This window comes from Engystomops pustulosus, chromosome 6 (genome assembly GCF_040894005.1).
Source record: "Engystomops pustulosus chromosome 6, aEngPut4.maternal, whole genome shotgun sequence".
Lineage (NCBI taxonomy): Eukaryota > Metazoa > Chordata > Amphibia > Anura > Leptodactylidae > Engystomops > Engystomops pustulosus.
In genome coordinates, this window is record NC_092416.1 from 138,798,499 (window position 1) to 138,815,965 (window position 17,467).

At 39.4% G+C, this 17,467-nt stretch overlaps 1 protein-coding gene across 4 annotated transcripts in view; it reads right to left on the minus strand.

Annotated features, from left to right (window-relative positions):
- The window catches only part of ABI3 (ABI family member 3), a 31,231-nt gene extending 15,520 nt beyond the window's left edge, over positions 1 to 15,711 (minus strand). For 2 of the 4 annotated variants that reach the window (XR_011847762.1, XM_072111349.1), the window contains exons 1-5: positions 15,391 to 15,709; positions 13,277 to 13,444; positions 12,477 to 12,653; positions 8,730 to 8,815; positions 2,915 to 2,983 (exon numbers count right to left, since the gene is read on the minus strand). Coding sequence is in view for 3 of the 4 variants with exons in the window: in XM_072111349.1 (XP_071967450.1) it covers positions 2,915 to 2,983; positions 8,730 to 8,815; positions 12,477 to 12,653; positions 13,277 to 13,444; positions 15,391 to 15,546 (656 nt within the window). In the remaining variant the exon portion in view is untranslated. Of the gene's footprint in view, positions 1 to 2,914; positions 2,984 to 8,729; positions 8,816 to 12,476; positions 12,654 to 13,276; positions 13,445 to 15,390 lie in introns of all 4 variants that reach the window. The other 2 variants (XM_072111347.1, XM_072111348.1) reach the window with 2 other exon arrangements.
- Positions 15,712 to 17,467: the final 1,756 nt, after the last annotated feature.

A 17,467-nucleotide genomic window follows, 5' to 3' on the forward strand; every position in this document is an offset into this window, starting at 1 on the left:
GTCATATGGAGTAATAGGAGGAGAAATAGGGAGATGTTATATGGTATAATAGGAGGAGATATAGGGAGATGTTATATAGAGTAATAGGGGGAGACATAGGGAGAGGTTATATGGAGTAATAGGAGATATAGGGAGATGTTATATGGAGTAATAGGAGGAGATATAGGGAGATGTTATATGGAGTAATAGGAGGAGATATTAGGAGATGTTATATGGAGTAATAGGAGGAGATATTAGGAGATGTTATATGGAGTAATAGGAGGAGATATAGGGAGAGGTTATATGAAGTAATAGGAGGAGATATAGGGAGATGTTATATGGAGTAATAGGAGGAGATATAGGGAGATGTTGTATGGAGTAATAGGGGGAGATATAGGGAGATGTTATATGGTGTAATAGGAGGAGATATAGAGAGATGTTATATGGAGTAATAGGAGGAGATGTTATATGGAGTAATAGGAGGAGATATAGGGAGATGTTATATGGAGTAATAGGAGGAGATATAGGAAGATGTTATATGGAGTAATAGGAGGAGATATAGGGAGAGGTTATATGGAGTAATAGGAGGAGATATAGGGAGATGTTATATGGAGTAATAGGAGGAGATATAGGGAGAGGTTATATGGAGTAATAGGAGGAGATATAGGGAGATGTTATATGGAGTTATAGGAGGAGATATAGGGAGATGTTATATGGAGTAATAGGAGGAGATATAGGGAGATGTTATATGGAGTTATAGGAGGAGATATAGGGAGATGTTATATGGAGTAATAGGAGGAGATATAGGGAGATGTTATATGGAGTAATAGGAGGAGATATAGGGAGAGGTTATATGGAGTAATAGGGGGAGATATAGGGAGATGTTATATGGAGTAATAGGAGGAGATATAGGGAGAGGTTATATGGAGTAATAGGAGGAGATATAGGGAGATGTTATATGGAGTAATAGGAGGAGATATAGGGAGATGTTATATGGAGTAATAGGAGGAGATATAGGGAGATGTTATATGGAGTAACAGGAGGAGATATAGGGAGATGTTGTATGGAGTAATAGGGGGAGATATAGGGAGATGTTATATGGTGTAATAGGAGGAGATATAGAGAGATGTTATATGGAGTAATAGGAGGAGATGTTATATGGAGTAATAGGAGGAGATATAGGGAGATGTTATATGGAGTAATAGGAGGAGATATAGGGAGATGTTATATGGAGTAATAGGAGGAGATATAGGGAGAGGTTATATGGAGTAATAGGAGGAGATATAGGGAGATGTTATATGGAGTAATAGGAGGAGATAAAGGGAGATGTTATATGGAGTAATAGGAGGAGATATAGGGAGATGTTATATGGAGTAATAGGGGGAGATATAGGGAGATGTTATATAGAGTAATAGGAGGAGATATAGGGAGATGTTATATGGAGTAATAGGAGGAGATATAGGGAGAAGTTATATGGAGTAATAGGAGAAGATATAGGGAGATGTTATATGGAGTAATAGGAGAAGATATAGTGAGAGGTTACATGGAGTAATAGGAGGAGATATAGGGAGATGTTATATGGAGTAATAGGAGGAGATATAGGGAGATGTTATATGGAGTAATAGGAGGAGATATAAGGAGAGGTTATATGGAGTAATAGGAGGAGATATAGGAAGATGCTATATGGAGTATTAGGGGGAGATATAGGGAGAGGTTAAATGGAGCAATAGAAGGAGATATAGGGAGATGTTATATGGAGTAATAGGAGGAGATATAGGGAGAGGTTATATGGAGTAATAGGAGGAGATATAGGGAGATGTTATAGGGAGTAATAGGAGGAGATATAGGGAGATGTTATATGGAGTAATAGGAGGAGATATAGGGAGAGGTTATATGGAGTAATGGGAGGAGATATAGGGAGATGTTATATGGAGTAATAGGAGGAGATATAGGGAGATGTTATATGGAGTAATAGGAGGAGATATAGGGAGAGGTTATATGGAGTAATAGGAGGAGATATAGGGAAATGTTATAGGGAGTAATAGGAGGAGATATACGGAGATGTTATATGGTGTAACAGGAGGGGATATAGGGAGATGTTATATGGAGTAATAGGAGGAGATATAGGGAGATGTTATATGGAGTAATAGGAGGAGATATAGGGAGGTGTTATATGGAGTAATAGGAGGAGATATAGGGAGAGGTTATATGGAGTAATAGGAGGAGATATAGGGAGATGTTTTATGGAGTAATAGGAGGAGATATAGGGAGATGTTATATGGAGTAATAGGAGGAGATATAGGGAGATGTTATATGGAGTAATAGGAGGAGATATAGGGAGATGTTATATGGAGTAATAGGAGGAGATATAGGGAGATGTTATATGGAGTAATAGGAGGAGATATAGGGAGATGTTATATGGAGTAATAGGAGGAGATATATGGAGGTTATATGGAGTAATAGGAGGAGATATAGGGAGATGTTATATGGAGTAATAGGAGGAGATATAGGGAGAGATTATATGGAGTAATAGGAGGAGATATAGGGAGATGTTATATGGAGTAATAGGAGGAGATATAGAGAGAGGTTATATGGTGTAATAGGAGGAGATATAGGGAGATGTTATATGGAGTAATAGGAGAAGATATAGGGAGAGGTTATATGGAGTAATAGGAGATATAGGGAGGTGTTATATGGAGTAATAGGAGGAGATATAGGGAGAGATTATATGGAGTAATAGGAGGAGATATAGAGAGAGGTTATATGGAGTAATAGTAGGAGATATAGGGAGATGTAACATGGAGTAATAGGAGGAGATATAGGGAGAGGTTATATTGATTAAAATTATCAAAATATGGAGTCACAGCAGGATATACTGCATGCCACCCAACCATTCTAGATTCTGTAGGACAGCTGCTGGTAGTCCTATACTTACGTTGGAAAAGGAAACTTTTCTGCAGAGATTATTGGTGGAGTCACAGGCTCCCTCACTCGACAATTTCTCCTGCAAACAAAATAGGAAAATAAGTTACAAAACCTGAATAAATTACTAACCCTTATTTATAACAGGTTTCGAATACGAAAAACGAGACACTGATAAGGATTTAACAAAAATTTCACAAAAGCTCAAACCTTAACCTATTATGTAAAAGAAAAAACATTCGATAGGGGGGGGGGGGGGGCGGCGCAGGGGAACACAGGTGAGAAAGTCCAAAAACACCTAAAAATTCAACAGAAGAAAGAAGTATATTGTTCACCGCATCAACGTCCTTGCCCGCTGTTTATTAGCGCACATCAAGCGCCAAGTTAGATTAGACAGTACCTTTCTTGATGGAAAAAGGTGTGCTCGTATTCCACGCTCTCACTCAGCTTTCTTCCGGTCTTGCTGGACGAAAACTCCGGATCGTTGTTTGTTACCGGTGCGTGGGTAAAATCCTCCGACCAGGAACTGCTGCCACCGTGTGGTGTGTTCCACAAATTTCGCGGTCACTCCGGTTCACTCGTCAAAAGGAAGAGAAGATAACACGCGATAGTGCAGACAACTTTTGTGGTAATTAAGTTGAAACATTTATTCAATATACTCACAGACAAAAGTTAAAATAAGGCCTTTAGTAATTTAAAAATGCACGTTCGGTTTTCCTCGCCCGACTCCGAGTTTCGCCTCCACGGCTTCTTCCGGGGCTTACTGACGTGCATGCATTGTTGACTCTTTATAGTAATTACTCTCCCAGACTACATCAGTGAGATTTACTTGGATGAGACATCCAAGTGGAGGGGGAACATACATATTAAAAACGTATTAAAAACATATCAAACTATATAAATGTAAGAAGGTATTAATACTTTAATATTGCAGGAGGATTGAAGGAGGATTACGAAGAGCAGGCTGCAATATTAAAAGAGAGGTTTTTACAAAGAAATTATAAAATAGAGGAGCTAGATAAAGCACAAACCGAATTAGAGCAAGAAACCTCAAGAATGAGTGATAGTGAAAAGAAAAATAAGGATAAACATAATATTATGGGCGAAAATAATGAAAAAATAGTTGTTCCATTCATCACTGATTATACGAAGGACGCACACATTATCAAAAAATTTTTTAAACAGAATTGGCACATTTTAAAACACGATCCAGTCATAGGACACCTTATAACAGAACCAAAAATTGTTCACAGGAAATTAAGGAATGTGAAAGATTGTATAGTACAGAGTAGTATCAATCATAAAGATGACTACACAGATATAGCACATAAAGGTTTTTTTAGGTGCACACATTGTAAAGTGTGCAACAGCACGGGAGAATCATCCACGGGTGGTATTTATAATTTCACTTCATCTGACAACGCACAAGTTTTTAATATAAAACACTTTGCCACGTGTGACTCCATTCGAGTTATTTATATGATTATCTGTCCATGTGGCTTAAAATATATTGGAAGAACCATAAGGAAACTGAAGGTTAGGATTGGAGAACATTTTAGGAACATCAAAAATGGTAAATTAGATCATTCTTTGTCTGCCCATTATGTGAAATTTCATCAAAACAATCCCAAGGGTACTAAGTTCTTTACCCTTGAACAGGTATCCCCACATTGGAGAGGAGATGATCTAGAAAAGAAAATGAGCCAACGAGAATCCTTTTGGATTTATCAATTAAAAACCCTGATCCCGATGGGACTCAATGCAGACTTTGAGATTAAATGTTTCCTCTAGTATCCCCCTGCAACGGAGTATGAGGTTTATAATCACTATTGAACACTAAACACAGAGCACTTTAATTTTTGCACATTAGTATTAATACATAATCTACCTCATATTTTATGTTGAATGTTATACATATATATCTATGTTAGAATGGAAGAATATTTTGTTATTAAATATATCAAAATTCATTACGGAATTCATATAAGAAGGAAGTTACTGATAAGATGAAAAATAATTTTTTAGTATTAATACCTTCTTACATTTATATAGTTTGATATGTTTTTAATACGTTTTTAATATGTATGTTCCCCCTCCACTTGGATGTCTCATCCAAGTAAATCTCACTGATGTAGTCTGGGAGAGTAATTACTATAAAGAGTCAACAATGCATGCACGTCGGTAAGGCCCGGAAGAAGCCGTGGAGGCGAAACTCGGAGTCGGGCGAGGAAAACCGAACGTGCATTTTTAAATTACTAAAGGCCTTATTTTAACTTTTGTCTGTGAGTATATTGAATAAATGTTTCAACTTAATTACCACAAAAGTTGTCTGCACTATCGCGTGTTATCTTCTCTTCCTTTTGACGAGTGAACCGGAGTGACCGCGAAATTTGTGGAACACACCACACGGTGGCAGCAGTTCCTGGTCGGAGGATTTTACCCACGCACCGGTAACAAACAACGATCCGGAGTTTTCGTCCAGCAAGACCGGAAGAAAGCTGAGTGAGAGCGTGGAATACGAGCACACCTTTTTCCATCAAGAAAGGTACTGTCTAATCTAACTTCTTTCTTGGCGCTTGATGTGCGCTAATAAAGAGCGGGCAAGGACGTTGATGCGGTGAACAATATACTTCTTTCTACTGATAAGGATTTGTTTTATTGGAATGAGGTTGTACAGCTGCGAATGCAATGATAGCAAGCAATCTATCAAAATGATCATCCTACTTCTCTCAGTTTCAAAGTCAGGGCCAGTCACAATGGGACACATTTACTTATCCGTGTGGAGGAGTCACCGAAAGTGTATTGTCCGACGATGATGCACTATGCCACGATTCATTAAGATCATGCGCCCGATATCCTGCATGTGTCGCTTCCCCGCTCACCTTCTTCTTCTAGGTGCATGTAAGTGCTTGATCTTGCAACACAATTTGGAAGTTAAATCCCGCGCTCAGTCCGAATCAGTCGGATCGTCCGATGGCACGCCCCCCAATCGCTGTCGGATGAAAGCCATTGCAGCTGCGCCAAAATCCAATTGCGTGCGACATAATCCCCTGCTAAATACTTATCACAGCCATGCAAAACCCGAAAACATCAGAAAGTCCAATGAAAGACCGTCCGCGAACCCTAAGTAAATAAGCCCCAATGTGTTTGATTGTGTCATAGAGGCCTCTCAGGCAGTTACCAATCTCTCCCCAGGAGGCACCACACCTATATGTAGGACAGAGGAGGGGGTGGGGGTGCTTTTTAGAACAATTCTGCAATCATTTCACAATCTCCATTTTTATCTGGGTGTATTTTTGTCAGTGAGTGGATTTCTTCATTAGTTATCATAGTTGCAGCATATGGAGGTAGTTTGTTTTCTTGCAGTACCTTTACAATATTGTGGTTACATGGACATGCCCAATGAGTGCCATTGTTTTTAGAAGTGGGTTTATAGTTGTGCCAGGATAGAAATAATGGGGCAGATTTACTTACCCGGTCCTGTCGCGATCCAGCGGCACGTTCTCAGTGGAGGATTCGGGTCTTCCGGCGATTCACTAAAGTAGTGCGCCCGATGTCCACCAGGTGTTGCTGCTGCGCTGAATTCCGTCGGAGTGCACTGAAGTTCACCGTCCTACCCTGGGTGCAGGTAAGCGCATGTATTTTTTTTTTAATACAGCCCTTTTTCTTATGGCCACATAAGATTTCCATTGCGTGCATGCTGGCGCCGATGCGCCACAATCCGATCGCATTTGACAAAATCCCGGGGCAATTCAGGGAAAATCGTCGCAAATCGGAAATATTCGAGTAACGCGACGGAAAACACGCGATTCGGGCCCTTAGTAAATGACCCCCAATGTGCGTAATAGTCCTAGTCTAGGTACAGTATGTAGCAGCTGTAGTTCCTAGACCATATACTGCATATTTAGTAGTGTCTCAGATCCATGCTTTGCCTAATAGACTGGGTTGTTGTAGCTTTTTAAATGTCTACGTGTCTACCAGAGTTTCCAAATTCTGTCTGGTGTCCATTAGTCCCCATTTATGCCCCAGCATAGTATTTTCATGTTTCAACTACATGAGGTATTGATGCTTTTATCATATTGTAGACTTTTAAAGCACTTCGATATTTGGGTTTCCACTAAAATTCACTTTTATTGAAGCATATTCAGCAAGAGTAACAACTTGAACACCATAGGACAGTGATGGCGAACCTTTTAGAGGCCGAGTGCCCAAAATGCAACCCAAACCCTTCTGACTTGAAGCGAAGTGCCACCACAAAAATGTAACTAGAATAACAAGGTTTTAATTAAGAAAACATAGCTCAAACGTTACAATCTTTTGTATTACAATAAAAACACTATCAACAGCGTACCGTTTTGTAGTATAAAATGCATACAACTTGTCGCCATGTAGTATAAAATGCATACAGCTTGTCGCCATGTGGTATAAAATGCATACAGCGTGTCGCCATGTAGTATAAAATGCATACAGCGTGTCGCCATGTAGTATAAAATGCATACAGCGTGTTGCCATGTAGTATAAAATGCATACAGCATATCGCCATGTAGTATAAAATGCATACAGCGTGTCGCCATGTAGTATAAAATGCATACAGCTTATCGCCATGTAGTATAAAATGCATATAGCTTATCACCATGTAGTATAAAATACATACAGAATATATATATATATGTATATGTATATGTATATATATATATATGTGTGTGTGTATATATATGTATATGTATACACATATAAACACCTACATATACACATCACATACATATACACATCACATACATATACACATCACATACATACATATACACCCACATATGCACATCACATACATATACACATACATATATACATTACATACACATAGACATAAAATACACACATTACATACATATACACATTACATACTTATACATATACACATTACATACATATACACAGATAAACTTACTTTATTTTCTTTTATTCTACAGGAAGGTTCTCCAGGAATGCATGCAGGTTACGCTGTATGCATTCTGCACTCTCACCTGGAGCAGAGGTTGGGGAGCTGAGCGGAGGAGAGGGGGGCTACGGAGCGGAGGAGAGGGGGGCTACGGAGCGGAGGAGAGGGGGGCTACAGAGCGGAGGAGAGGGGGGAGCGGAGGAGAGGGGGGCTACGGAGCGGAGGAGAGGGGGGAGCGGAGCGGAACGGGACAGAGTAAGCAGAGCAGTGCGGAGCGGACCAGGACAGAGCAGAGCGGACAGGGAGGGAGCAGAGCAGTGCGAAGCAGACCGGGAGGGAGCAGAGCGGAGCGGACCAGAGCAGCCCGGGGCAGAGCAGAGCAGGAAAGAGGCTCACGTAGTACGGGCGGGGATTTCCGGCGCAGCATAGGCGGACTGGCGGGAGGCAGCATGGACGGCGGGCTCAGGTGCGCCCCTGGTTCTAAGGGAGCGGAAATTCAGTCAGCGCTCCCTGTCAGTCAGCAATAAATACAGTGCAGTTCTGTCTATGGAGCGGCGCGTAGTTCCGCCGCTCACATAGACAAACTTTTACGGGCAGCGGGCAGAGGCTTACCGGCGACGGTACGCGTGCCAACAGAAACGGCTTCGCGTGCCGTCTGTGGCACGCGTGCCATAGGTTTGCCATCGCTGCCATAGGACAATTATTTTCAACTGATTTTCTTATGGTGTTCAAAATTTTACTCATGCTGAATATGCTTCAACAAAGGTGGATTTTATTGGAAAACCAAATGTCAAAGTGCTGGAGCTTTTTACATGTCTGTATTTGACTGCCCATGCCTTGGGATACAGTGCAGGTATCTGGACATTGTTATTTATTATATCCTACTTACCTGTGTGAACTGTGTGCCAGGCCGATGTTTTTCACACTTATCTTGCGAGACATAGTCCCGGTTTTAGATAACTGTAGCTCAGAATCCTAAGATCGTGGAAGAATATGAAAATCACCAACTCATATCAACTTTCAGTTCTAGGTCTATAATAGACATCCTAAGATTTATAACCAAAGATGTAACCCAGTTATGTTCTAGGACCCACATCATATATTGTACTGGTTACTCGTATGTGTATAGGGATCCTTCAGGACATCTATCTTGCAAAATATGTAAGGCAGCTTCAATGTGGTTCATGCAGGAAAGGGGGAATGCTCATGTTATAATCCTTTTTACACTTGGAGAGTATAACCTGATCAAGGATCCATCTAAGGTTCTGGTTTGGAAGTTTATTATGTTTATAATTAGCTATAAACTATAATTTGAGAGGATATAACTTTGAGAAGAAGATGGCCATTGTTTATACTTGCCTCTAGGACTAAAATGGTTGGTTTTGTATTTAGGAATAGGCAGCTAAGTCCTTGCATTTCTCTCCTTGACCAGCAGAGTGCAGTATACTCAATGCAAGTGAGACTGTATTCCCACGTAAACAAGTTTCTTACATGTACTCAAGATAACAAGATAACTCTTATTCACTGTTATTAACAAAAATACAGCATTTCACAGATATAAGTCCAAACTGTCTCCATCAGTCCTGGTGTACACAATTTCAGTTGCCCCTAGACACCACCCTGTAACTTCTGACTTTAGGGTTGGGCCGCCATCTTGGATTTCTGTGTGACAGCCATGTTTCTGAGTTTCTGTGTCTTTCTGCTGTGAGCATGTAGCACTATCCCCTGCACAGAGCTCAAACTGATCACTTCCTGCCAGCACATCATGAGCAGAGAGTAGCTGCAAACTCCAAGTAGATAAGTGATGCGGGGGAAGGGGAAGGCAGGCACATATCTGTGAGATGTAGTAGAGCTCACAGTGTAAAAGTCTGTCAGCCTCTGTGTAATAGGTATCTCATTATCTCTCATCTGTCTCATCTCTCTTTCTATGGGTCAGTGTGTTAGTACAATGTCAGTAGGCAGATAAAAGTGTATATACACCTGTACCCTGATAATCTATCCACACTGAGTGATAGGAGCTAAAACAACAATAAAACTGAGTAAAATTGTAAAGTAAGGAGTTAAAATGATCTTTATTGTGTAAACATCACTAGGGGGGGTAGAGATTTGAGAATTTTATTTCGTGGGAAAACCCCTTTAAAGTCACATTAACCCCTTACCGTCGTGTGACGTAATAGTATGTCACATGTCGGTTGCATTTTGAAGAAAACACTTACCGGTAACACACGTAATCTGCTAGCACCGACCGCGGGTGGTAACCCCACCATTGCGCCGGCAAAGTTGCCCGCGGCTTTTAAAAGATGACGTCTCATGGATGCCGCCATCCTGGTGAAGATCGTTGCTCCATTTGACGTCATCAGGAGGGTGGAGATTGGTTGCCATGACAGCCTTCGGAGGGCTGTCTTGTTTTAACCCATTCATGCGATTTGCACATTGTAATGAATGAGGAGGAAAATCCCCATATACTGCCATATTGTAGTATGGGTGTATATGGTAGGATCGATGAAAAAACCTAGGGTTAAAGTACCCTGGGGGGGTCTGAAAAATAGTAAAAATTAAAAAAAAAGTTAAAAAAAAATTATATTAAAAAAACCTAAAAAGTCGAATCACCCCCTTTCTCCTAAACAGTAAAAATAATGAACACATTAGGTATTGCAGCGTCCAGCGACCAAAGTCGAAAATGGCACTTTGCCATTTTGAAAAATATAAAAAAATTCAATAAAAAGTGATCAATATGTATTACAGTCCTAAATATGGTAGCATTGAAAACGTCATCAAAAGTCACAAAAAATAACTCCATAAACCAAAGTATGAAAAAGTTATTAGCGCCAGAAAATGGCAAAATAAAAAAAACCCACAGCCGCATTTTCGTCGGGTTTCTCGACTTTTTGGCGATCGCGCCGGGGATTGTGTTGCAGGCGATCAGATTTTGATGCATCAGCGCCGGCTTTCATGCAACAGAAATCGGGGGGCGTGCCATCAGACGAGTACTGGATTTAACATTTAAATTTGTGTCGCATCCAATGCACTTACATGCACCGGGAGGAAGATGGTGAACTTCCGCGGACCTGATCGGGGAAGCGACAGATGCAGGATATCGGGCACACGATCTTCTTGAATCGCAGCATTCTGGCGGATATTCCGGATCGGAGATTGCGCAGGACCGGGTAAGTAAATGTGCTCCATTCTGTGTTCACTTTATTACCTAACAGCCCCTCTGATAAAAAGCAATGGTCTCAAAGAGAAGACTTGCTATAGTTATTTAAACCTCATTTTCATTTTTTTTACTTGTAAATTGAGCAGTTAAAGTCATTATTTACTTGTACACTTTATCATATTACTTTCATTTTATCTCAGCAGAATTCAAGATATGGTTCCCCTAATATTTTGGGTCTAAGACTCTTAGATGTGCTGGGAAAGTTTCTTTCTCATTACTTTTTATAACCACTTCTCCTTTTCGTTATTACTCAATGCGCCTGTTGTGGTCTAGATGGCGCCTCTCTGTACCGCTGATACCATATCACTGAGACTGTCCGTGATAGACAGAGCTAAAACTTTATTAAATGAGTCAAAGCATTTAGTGGAAACTGATTTTTTTTTTAAATAAGGAAACCTTATTGATGACAGCCATACAAAAGTGTGTTCTTATAGGATATGAAAAACCACCATATCTATCAGTTCTCAGCTGAAGACCAGGTATAAAGTATCAAGGTAGTAAAATAAGGCAATATCTTGCTTCCATGGGTTAAGTACAAGATAGCTTCCATGGGTTTGTTCTTAAGTTGAATTTGTATATAAGTCGGAACTGTATATTTTATAATTGTAGTTCCAGACAAAAAAAATTTTTGCCTGGAGTTTCAAAAATTTTTTTCTGTAATGGGACCAAGGATTATCAATAAATCTTAATTACAGACACTTTATAGCTGATCATTGCAGTTTGCGACAATAGTAAAGCATCCAGAGAGCTTCACCAGATGTCACAGGGGTCTGTCTTTAACTAGGGGTCGTCTGTATGTCGAGTGTCCTTAAGTAGGGGACCGCCTGTATAGGAAAAAATATTCTGGAACAGCTTGTATAAATGGAATTAATTTGCTGTTCCTATAGGAAAGTATCCAATTGATAGTTGGATGTTACCAGCTAAGGGAGTGCCCATATACACTGGAACACTGTCCAATCATAAATGGCATAGGGGCTAAATGTAAATGGTGACACCCAGTTGTCAATTTAGTCATAAATTTCTTGCAATATATGTAAGGCAGCTTCAATGGAAGAGGAGTACAACAACACAGAGTTTAAATGTAGGATGTTGTAGATGTTTTGTATGGGGAGTACAATATTAAATTGGGTTTAGTTTACTACACTTATCCCATATGCTGTTTGCCAAAGGTCTGACCGCTGGGACTCTCATTGATCCAGAGAATTGGGAGCCACAGGCCTCCTGAAGTGCCAAATAGTAAATGAAATGCTGGTGTGCTTGCAAATAGAAGAAAATGTAGCACACTACTCAGAAAACTATGGAGCACTTCAGGGGACTTACAGACCCCCTCCCACACCTATCCACAAGATTGTAGATAAGTGTCCTTAGTGGGAACCCCCTTTAAATAAAGAAGAGTCGTGTGCAACACATAAGTCTTACCATGAACCCATGACCAGTATTATCAAGAGAATTGAAATTTATGGGTATTCTGGTATAAGAGGTGAAAGGTCTGTTGTTTTGTCCATTTTGGATTTTCTGAGTGTGATGAAATTTCTTTGCTGTTGTCAACTTCCCAATTTTTTGGCGGGCAACTTTGTCCACGTGAACGTCTAGTAACTGAAGAGATACAGAAATAGTCTTTATCATTAATTACTTTGTCTCCTTCTTGAAACTATTGAAGCTTAAAACTTTTAATTCTATTCATAACGCAATTTTAATGAATCAATTCCTTGCGACCCACCAGGCATTTATTTCCCCCCTTACAAAATCTCCACGCCAAGTGGAAGGGGGCCCTGGGCTAGCGCAAATGATCAGCTATACTTATATAGAGATGAGCTCATTAAGTCACATTAAACCCATCTCTGGAGCAGTGGACCAAAGTCAGTAAAAGAGTTTGTTTGTAATGCGACCACAGTCAGTGTTGATATAAGAGATTCATGAAAACTAAACCCCTGCTTTGTAAAAACCCGTGGGTGGCTTATTGTCCCAAATTGCCTTTTAAGACTGTCAAGATTACGTGACGTTGAGGACACAAAAATGTGATAAATAGGTGTGATAAATGATAAACCTTTGTAGGACAGATCATTAACTTCTAAAAGATAAATATTTAAATGCTTATTAAATTACAGCAAGCAGAGGTCTTGAAAATCCCATCATTGAAAATCCCATAATGTTTTAGTAAATATGCATTAGTATAATATCTCTATTATACTATTTTTTAGATTCTATCTGTGACTGACCTGAGAGATATATCGGACTTTTGCTTCTTCCTTCTGTAGCACAAGGCTCTGTATCTCTAACATGTCGGAAACATGACGGGCAGCCACTCCTACTTGACAAGCCACACTGGCCAGTGTCTGTGTGACTAGGGACATTGTGCTTTCCAAGGCCTTGCGCTTGTCTGGAGCCTGGAAATAAATAAAATGGGAAGCATCGTAAGGTTACTGTTTTTTTATATTTCTATGAGGAAAATAAGTAATTTTTCAAAAAGAGGAAGATAGCGAAGCCTCATTGTCTCATCTCTATTGTTAGCTACTTATGACATGAGGCAGACTTGTTTTTCTAGGGATGCACTTCCTAACAACCTTATATAATTAGAATATGAGACATTCAATCTTATTCATCTAAATTTCTATAAATAAATGTAGGAAAGAGCGTATTTAAAAACCCAAGAGCAGTGTAAGTAGCAGAGGCTGGGCCCCATAGCAAATTTCTGAATCTGTACACTCACACATGTTTATACTTTCACACACATCTATACTCTCATACACACATTTATATACACAAATATAAGGTTCTACACTAATACAATACATACACACATAGCTACAGTAACATATGCAGGCATATAGTAGATAACCATACACACATACAACATAAACACACCTTATACCATATACACACATACAGCATATACAGACCATACAGTACATGATTCACACATACAGCATATACACACATACATACAGTACCATATACTGATATACAGCATATATACACACATACACTATATACACACCAGACAGCATGTACACCACATATCCAATATACACATTGCACGTAAACAGATACAGCATATACATATATATATATATATATATATATATATATATATATATATATATATATATATATATATATATGTGTATATATATATATACACACATTTATACACTCATACAATCGGAAGTATATCCTCACGGTCAAGCAGTCTTCTTTTCTTATGCCCAGTAACTGCTGGGGAAGGGGAAGGAGACAACAGGAAGTTAAGGTGATTTATTCCTAGTCTGCCCTTCTCTCTGCTCCCCCGACATTTATTATCTGTGCTTCTGATTCAGCTGTGTACTGTAAAAGATGTGCACTATTATATATGTATTATGTGCAGCACAATATGTATATAATGGTGCAAATACTCCATTATATATTGTGGCAGGTCCGATGCCAGGCCCCCTGACACTGCAGGCCTCATAGCATCTACTATGGCTGCTACCCCTTTAGTTCTGCCCCTGCCCAAGAGTTATCCGTAGCAGTAACCAGCAAAGTTCTCCATCATATCTAAGTAGAACAACTACAAAGAACCTGGAGGAGCCGATCTATATTTGCGTTTCTAAACGTTTTATTTTGCTTGTGTGGGAGCTGTATGGAAATTGAACACATGCTGACACTTTATTTTGCCATAGATTAAAAGTAATGACTAAGGATCCCTGCGATCAGCTTATCACTAATAGTAGAAGAGACGATCACTGAATGGTGAATACTCCAGACCTGGTGTTCAAGCAGATACTGGACTGGTGTTAATACTGGTTAGGAATTGTCACTTCTAATTGTTGTCATACCAGTATATGGAGGGTATACTAAGCCTTGGGATTAATGACCTCTACACATTATGTTTCACAGAATGGAGGGAAAATACTGGATTAATATACCTAATACCATATTTATCTATATTCCTCAAAATCTTCCCTTTTATGACCATAAGCTATATGCTGGGTTCGTATGATGATATTTGGTGGCACAAAGCCATGTTTTCTGACAATATACAATTTTGCAACATAATTATTTTATCACTACTATTTTAGCTTTTGTCAAAGGTAATTACATTGATGTCTTATTGTCCTGGTTTGATGTAACTACAAGTACCTCAAAATCTTTCCATATAGAATATATGGGAAGAATATGTAATTTACTCAATATTCTATGCTGTTAACATGAGTGAAACTGAAACCACAAACTAAAAAGATTATCTGATAGGTTTCTGCAGCCATGACCATTAAACCGCTACAATTTAGTGTCTCTTCAACATCCCCCTGTCCAACTCTGGTTTCTACTGTAGAGCAAAGAATTGTCTTCCTACCTCCATGTAGTTCTTCTCACAGTAATCTGCAACATTTTGCAGGTTCTGGTAGCTATCTCTCAAGGCTTGTCTTGCTGTAGATACTTCTTGGTAGATGTCTTTCATGTCATGTCTTGATGTAGAGACCTCTGGAGTCTTATTCATTAAGTCACCCATTCTGCAATAGAAGCTTCTTCAAAGCATCTTAACAATGATCTGGAGAACAACAGACGGAGCCTGTAAGACACTTCCTCACATGAAACCACAATATGCTTTGTCGCCTGTAAGACGCTGTATGTGGCGTGCTACTCTGTCATTGCTTCATGCTCTTCTTACATATTCACAGAGGAGAATTCTGCAGGCCGAGTTTTTTTGTTTGCTTTTTACAATACTTAAATGAAGAAGTAAAAGGCAAAAAGATACACCCACAAGAACAAACCATGACAGTGTTTTCCCACAGATAAGATCTTATGTGTATTATAAAACACTGCACCAAAGAGACCTTGATAAAACTGTATGATGTTATTTGTATCACAAATTTTTATACACATATAAAAATCCCGAAAGAACTGCCTTCTCGAAAAGGTGGTTTAGATCAATTTTACAGAATACCTTGAATTTATTTTACAAATGTTACAAAATAAATGACAAAGGAAATGGACTAAGAAAATGCAAAGGATAAGCCATGGCACCTGTCTGCGGTCAATAAACATGTTTGCGTGGGTTTCCTCCGGGTCCTCCGGTTTCCTCCCACACTCCAAAACATACTGGTAGGTTGATTAGATTGTGAGCCCCATTGGGGACAGAGACTGATTTTGCAAGCTCTGTGCAGTGCTGCGGAAACTGTGTGCGCTATATAAATAAAATAATTATTATTGTTTATTATTATTTTATTATGTGATGAATTGAAAGGAATCTGTCAGCAGGATTACAAAACACAAAGTTGTTACCAAGGGCTCTATATGAACTTTTAAAACATGCCCATCTTTCCCACAAACACACCTGAAATACTTTGGGAGGGTCACTGGATCTCAGGCACATGCATGATTATTGTATATGCGTATTAAAAAGACCCATGCTATAACTGGTATCAATGACCGATTGCTATTCCACATGCTTGAGATTTTAGCTGGCAGAGGAGTGATCGCAGTCCACAGTTAGTTATGACAGCTGTGGCAGCCTGGTTAAGGCTGGGTAGCTAAAGCCTGTGGCACCCCAAGGCGCTTGGTGTCCTATATGCACAAAATTATCCATTCTAGGGGTGAAGGAGCATTTATTTGCAGTAAGATCCTTTAATGCAAATGTTATCACTTTGGGGGATCAAATTAATTTCTTTAATTATGTATAGTAGAATATCATCATGTTATCAATTATTATAAATTTTATATAAAAATGGCTCTTTCATGGCACATGTAATGTGTTTTTTCTGTATATGCAGCACATGATCTGTAAAGCGCTGCGCAATATGTTGGCACTGTATCATTTATTATTCTAATTATCACTTGGAGCTATGTAATACTTCTAATTTGTAACACTGCAAATCTACAGAATTCATCTCTATCCTCATGCTGCAACAGAGAAAGTTCCATAATACTTAGCCAAATCCTTTTTTCATGCTCTTCATCTCATCTTTATTTCTACATTACGATGACCAAACCAACCTATGTCTCTTGCCTGGACACACAAAGGGGAAAGGCTCTTAAATATTTTTTGAAACTCAATAACTTATCCATGTGCTGGAGTATCCAGCTTTTCAATACTTCCATCACATGCAGTATAGAACTACATGACCTTAGAAAAAAGACATCTGAGAGGAGACTTCATTCCAATATACAAATACCTGAAAGGGGAGATCTCTCCAACGATCTTTTTATACCCAGGCCTGTGACCAGGACAAGAGGGCATCCTCTACGCCTAGAGGAGAGGCGATTTTACCATCACCATAGACAAAGGTTCTTTACTGTAAGAGCAGTGAGACTATGGAACTCTCTGCCGCAGGAGGTTGTTATGGCGGACTCTATGTACATGTTCAAGAGAGGCCTGGATGACTTTCTGGAGAGCAAAAATATCACGGGTTATGGGGAAAAAACATTTATTT